Consider the following 6,635-nt stretch of genomic DNA (forward strand, 5'->3'; position numbering starts at 1 on the left):
TATATATATATATATATATATACACACACACACACATAGTCAGTATTTATATATATAAATATATATATAAATATATATAAATATATACACACATAGTCAGTATTTATATATATAAATATATAATTATATATATAATTATATATAAATATATATACACACACACACACATATAGTCAGTATCTGCCCTTATTTAAAAAAAATCACAAGGGAATAAAATGAATAGCCGAAAAAAAATGAGTAAATGACAGTACTTCCGACAGCATGCGACTTAAGTGGAGGAAAGTGGCTGAAAGCAGAGGCAAGGCAGGGGTGTGGGGCTCACACCTGTGCTCTACAGCATCAGCTGGGGGCGGGGGAGGAGGGGTGCTGAGGCAGGACCCCGATTTAGCCAAGAGCCAGTCAAGGAAAGCACTCATCAGGCACATGCCCTTGCTTCTAACCCCAGGGAAGCTGTAGCGTGCGCGCGTGCACACACACACACACACACACACACACACACACACACACACAAAGCCCATGGTCCTAAAAATGAGGCCAAAGGACCCACTTCCAAATGAGCGGCACCCAAGAAGTCTCAGAGACCAGAATAAAACTGAGAGATACTTATAAAGGTAGCTAGACTAGGGATACACTCAAGAGTGAGGATTTGGGGCAATTCCTGAAGAATGCATATCTCTGGATTCCAAAATATATAGGAAAAAATGTTTCCCTTTCCAGAAAGTTCTTGCCCATTTTACTCACAATAAAGAACAAGTGTTGTTGTCAACTGTGCAAGCTCTTATTAGCAATGTACTAACAAGGCATTCTAAGTAAACCTATCTCCTCTCTCCCGGTTTTGCTCAGCATTATCTCGCAACTCAGTCCCCCTGGAGTCCCTCTTTGCCACAGGTACATTATAAAAGGACGTCTGTCTAGAAGGAAGGGATGTGAAGACGGCTGACCAGAGCCCCAGGAGACTGTGGGGGTTCCTCTGTCGCTCCAGAACCTGGCCTAACCAAGATGGCTTTCCAGGCAGGAAGCTGTGATACAGGGTCTCGTGACAGGCTTAACATTCTATGATGTAACAGGAGGGGACGCCTGAGAGAGCATGGCATGTAGCTCATGCTGGTCTCAAAAGTACTACATAGCCTTAAACTCCTGATCCTCCTGCCTCCACTTCCCACTGGGATGACAAGCAAGAAACACTACACTGAGTTTAAATACTCACCATCGTGAAAGTCTTCGTTGTTTTTAATGTGGGATTCTGGTCTCATTTTACACCAGTCCCATAATACATACAATCAGGCCTATTCTCATCTGGCTAGCCCTGAAATTGACAAAGTCAGTCTAGAACAGCAGTTCTCAGCCTGCAGGTCACCCGTCGGGGGTCAAATGGCCCTTTCACCGGCCTCAGACCATCAGAAGGCACAGATATTTACATTATGACTCAGAACAGTAGCAAAATTACAGCTCTAAAGTAGCAATGGAAATAATTTTATGTTTCAGGTTACTACAACATAAGGAACTGGATCGTAGCATTAGCAAAGTTGAGAACCACTGGTTTAAGAAAAAAAAAGGTTAATTCTATAATTATATACCAGTCTCTCTTCACAAGCTGTTTTACAGCCTACAAGTTACTCTGAAAAATAAATCATTTCATTCAAATTCCTAGTGGGCTCAGTGAAGTGACTGTCATGCAAACACAAAGCTGTGCATCTGAATTCCCTAGCACCTACATAAAGGTTTATCTCCATGTCTGCAGCACAGGACGGGCTGAGATCACGGCACGGTGGGAGGAATGAGACGGAATAGACCTCCGGAGCTCTCTGACCAACCAGCTTAGACAGTCAGTGAGCTCCACATTCAATGAGAGACCATGTCTCAGAAGATCAGAGAGCAACTGAGAGAGACAGAAGTGGGCAACCACTGACCTGCACAAAAACCACATAGAAACCATAGAAAAAAGTAATTCTACTACCATAGGAACAATGTTGAGATGGGACTGGAACACACCTGAACACACAGATATGCACATCTGTTTTAAGTTCTATCTACCTAACTTCTAACCCACAGCACATAGACCCACACACACTTGTGTGTTCTGGATGTTCTGTATGCGAAGCTGTCACACTGGGCTTCTAACATAATGAATTGTGCTCTGAGAACATGTCATGTAAGAAAGGTCTTACCTGGAAAACCCAAGTGGTATCTAAATAAAAATCTTTTCTTTTTTTTACCTTTTTTGAGTGTACATATGAATGAAGCATATAGGGTGTGTGCGTGCATGTGTTGGAGTGTATATGTGCGTGTGATGGTGTGTGTGTGCGTGTGTTGGAGCGTGTGTGCATGTGTTGGAGTGTGTGTGCGTGTGTTTGGAGCGTGTGTGCGTGTTGGGGTATATGTGTGCATGTGTTGGTGTGTGTGTGTGTGTTTGTGTGTGTGTGTGTACGTGCACGTGTGTGTTGGTGTGGGGGGGCCCCCATCTTGCCTGAGGCATGTCTCTGGTTGTTAGTGTTTCACTCACAGGCCAACCGAGCCCAAGAGTCCTCTCTTCCTCCCCTTACTAAAGAAGCACTGAGATTATGGCACAGTCAGCCAATTGGCTTTGCATGAGTCTTAGGATTCAAACTCACGTCCCCAGGGTTACACAGAAAGCACTTTACCCACTGAGCCACCTTAGCCTAAAGCAATCTTAGTAGAAATCTCCAAATGTCATTTTCCAACATCTGGTTGAAAGCACAAAGGACAGCAAGGAATACAAATGGCAGCTGTGGACACAGACACGTCAGAGAACATGCCCAAAATGTGGGGACGGAGAAATTCCGTAAGCCAGTCTGGGGATGGAACCCATGACTGCTGGCTAAAGTCAGAAACTCTGGGTGGAAGGCCAGGATAGCAATTTTTACACAAACGATTCAGAGTTAACATAAGCAAGTTTACCCCCCAAGAATTTGCCTCAGAGAGCCAAGGAAGAGCCTCCAGGGGCAGAATTTCTAGAGCTTCATCAGCTACAGAGCAGTTTGTTACACCAAAGTTGACCACTAGATGGCAACACATCCCCATTTTCTCAGTACCAGCCTGGTCTTAACAGATTTTGAGACCAGAATAGAAAAAGAGCTGCACCCCAAACATCTTTTAACTACCATAAGGCTTTCATTTCCTTACATTCTGAATGTTGATCTGGAGTTCCATCTTGTAGTGATTGAAGTCTTTGGAAAGCTCATGACCTTGATGATAGAAAGTGAACATTCCCTGAAAGAAGGACAGCATCTACGACAAAAGAGACAAAAGAGAGGAGTGTTAGTGCACACAAGGAAGAAAAGAAGCAAGGGAGCAAGGCCTGTGTTAAAATCACAATCCGGAACACCACCATTCCTAACTAACTCCACCATTCGGAGCACCACCACCCGGAGGGAGCACCACCATCCGGAGGGAGCACCTCCGCCTGGAGCACCACCACCCGGAGCACCTCCATCCAGAGCACCCAGCCACCTCCCCTGTCCATCACTCCACTGAAATAAAGCAGGCCCAAAGAAGTCATAAGTTGCTAGTCTATACGGAAAATGATAAACAAGCTGTGATTTCCTAGCACCCACATAAAGATCTATCTCATGTCTGTAACACAGTGGGGGCAGGGATCACGGTATGGTGGGGGCTGTGCCCCTTCCGGGGGACAGTGTCAACAAGGCCTTCCAAAGGTTTAGATGTTAGACTTTCCCTAGCTGTGTCCACCCTCCACAGCACGTGAAGTCTCTCTTAGTCTTTCCACAACAAAGACCCACAGCCACTCACGGGTTCCACAAACTCGAACTTCTTTCTTTCTTGGATTTCCTGGAGCTTGCACACATACTCGAGAGAGAGCTCATAGAAATGCTGCCGGTTCTGCTCCACTTGGAGATCAGCCTGTGTTAAAACAAACACTGTGAGTTGACCCCACGACAGGGACCATCAAACCACGGCCTCGTGCTGGTCATGATACAGGGTTTTATAAACTTGTGTTAGAACTCATGTCTCACTCGCTGCTACTCTCCTGCAGGGCTGAGCCACTGACACAAGGACTTGCAGCAAAGTCTAAAATGATTCTTCCCAAACTCTAGAGAAGAGCTTGATGAGCCCAAAAGACTGAAGATTAAGGATTATACTTGTTCGTGGAACAGTCATAAGTCCCATTAACACCACCTGCACACCTCCACACTACACACAATAAAACATAACAAAAGGGGACAAATCATATTGGGTAACATGAACAGCTGTCATCCCAGCACTTGGGAAGCTAAGGCAAGAGGACAGATCCAGGGCTAGCCTGGACCACACAGCAAGATCGTGGCTTTAAAAAGGAGAGTAAGCAGATTCTGGCCATGCTACCCATGGATGGACTCTCCTGGCCATGATACACATAGATGGACTCTTAGGCGCTCAGAGGGAAGGCTCCGCACATCAGACATCAAAAGAGAAACTCCTATACATTAAGGAGCCAAGGCTGACAAGCAGAATGACAGAAAGAAGGACTTGTGGGCTAGGAGCCCAGGAGGGGTCACAACTTCACAGGTAGAGGGGCTTCCACTTGGGTAGGCACAAAGAAGGTCTGGAGATCGGTGGGGAAAGCTTTAAGCCAATGCCCGTGAACTATTCAAATGGCTAAAATAAACTGGAAGATAAATATTTTCAAACAAATCTTCAGAAGTTTCTAAAAACAAATCCAGTATCTATCTGGTACTTAATTAAAAGTCTCTGAGGAAAATAAAGTTCAAATGTAAAGTTAGGGAACTGAGAGTTTCTACCTAAAAACCATGACTTTTTGTGTTGATCATTCACCTACACACAGTATAGCCCCAAACCGAAACCCTGTAATCATGCTGAGCAGTTAAACTGTGGAGCTGAAAGCAGTGGTTGGTTCGTGTTACCCTGTGGAGGCATTACTATGCGCAGAGCCAAATGACTCTCAAGTGTTCTCCCAATGGCATCCCCTCACACTGCTGGGCATCTTGCATCAATGTTCTGAACACCCAGAGCTGCTGGGCCATGTACCTTACGATTCACTCTCTAGATTCCCCAGCTCACAGTTAGCTTGTAACCTTTAATAATACCACAATATTCCAGTTAAGGTGTATAGTATGATTCCTTATACCTGCCAAAGTCTAAAACGCACTAACTTTTCCCGACATGTTATAATTTGGATACAGCTTACATATGCCCTGCAAATTCTAATGTACTGCAAAGCCTGGCCTCTGATAAGTCATGCTTGGGGTGATGGAATCTTCAAGAAATGACACCTGCTCCAGAGTTATCAGGTCATGGAGGCACTACTTTTAGAGGGATTAATGAAGATTTCACGGAAGTGGATGAATTCTCATGAGATTACATTGTTTTAAGAAGCCTGGCACACCCTCCCCCCGAATCTTTTACACAAACACTGTTACATGAAGCACATAACCACAGTGAGGCCCCCATCAAAGTCAAGCAGACGCCAATGTCATACTCTCAGATCTCCAGAACTATGAGCTAAATAAATCTGTTTTGTTTATAAATTATCCATCCGTGTGCATTTTATAACAACACAAAATGAAGTTGCACACACAGTAAGCAAAAGCTATATTAATTAATTAAGAAACAACTGTGTATTCTAATCCAATTGTAGCTCTTTACATGCAGAAGACAGGAAATCAGTCTCACGCAATATTATTAAAAAATATTATTTCTCCAGTGATATCTAAATTGAAATAGTATCCTTTGTCTACTGGGGAGAAACAAGTGTTAAACTATGAGAATGTAACCTTCCCCTTAGCCAGTATGTGTTAGAGTACAGAAACTGTCTGAACTCGGGGACCGTGGGTGGTGGATGCAGGTGGAGGTTCTTGTGTCTAGCAGCCAGAGGGCGGGAGCAGCTTCATACAAAAGTGACCAGCACAAAGCGCATCACAACAGCCTGCTCTCCTCTTCAAAACAAGGAGAATGGCTTGCATGTCTTTCTGTGCCCCTGCATCCTCAGAAGAAACCTTTATTAACCTCTTGAGCAAAAGTCAGTTCACTGAAGACTGGCCACACAACAGCCAAGCCTTCTCCTCTGTAAGTCTCTGCCCCTTTAAGGTCTACACGCTTACAAGAAAGCTGTTTCAAGTGGGCATCTGTACGACTGTGAGGAGTAGAGAGAGCAAGACAGAAAGTTCCACCGAAATGAAACTGGAAGCCCTCGTCTTCAGCGCCTCTTCAAGCTCATGACTTGCAGTCTAATTATCTCTGGGACTGATGGCACTGTCAAAGCCGTAACTCACTGTGCACACATCCTGTTTGTGGTTCTCGCTCTGACAGGCACTATTCTAGGCAGAAAGGATAGGGGACTGAATTGTAGCCTTCAGAGGGTGCATGGTCACTAAAAGAAGCCATGCAACACTACCTAGGGAGAGGAAGAACCATAAGCCAGAGGAGGAGGCTGTGTGGAAGAGAGCTGGAGGAGCTCTAGTCTGTTATGCTTTGTAATGCTAAATACTGGCCTGGTTGCCTAGGAGATGAGGAGATCCGCACAGACACCAAGTGCAGCTGTGGGACCTTGCTCCTTAATCTGAAACTATTGGTTGAATAAAGATGCCTACAGCCTGTAGCTGGGCCGGAGAGGTAGGTGGGGCTTGGGTTCCAGGGCTTGGGGTCTGAGGAGAGGA

The 6,635-nt window shown here is 44.9% G+C and overlaps 1 protein-coding gene across 6 annotated transcripts in view; it reads right to left on the bottom strand.

The window, feature by feature from the left end:
- Positions 1–6,635, bottom strand: part of Arhgap10 (Rho GTPase activating protein 10) — a 258,556-nt gene that overhangs the window by 159,168 nt on the left and 92,753 nt on the right. For all 6 annotated transcript variants that reach the window (XR_004110059.1, XR_004110057.1, XR_004110058.1 and 3 more), the window contains exons 6-7: positions 3,772–3,882; positions 3,145–3,249 (exon numbers count right to left, since the gene is read on the bottom strand). Coding sequence is in view for 3 of the 6 variants with exons in the window: in XM_031340368.1 (XP_031196228.1) it covers positions 3,145–3,249; positions 3,772–3,882 (216 nt within the window). In the remaining 3 variants the exon portion in view is untranslated. The remainder of the gene's footprint in view (positions 1–3,144; positions 3,250–3,771; positions 3,883–6,635) is intronic.

Source organism: Mastomys coucha, unplaced genomic scaffold (genome assembly GCF_008632895.1).
Source record: "Mastomys coucha isolate ucsf_1 unplaced genomic scaffold, UCSF_Mcou_1 pScaffold22, whole genome shotgun sequence".
NCBI classification, from domain to species: Eukaryota; Metazoa; Chordata; class Mammalia; order Rodentia; family Muridae; genus Mastomys; species Mastomys coucha.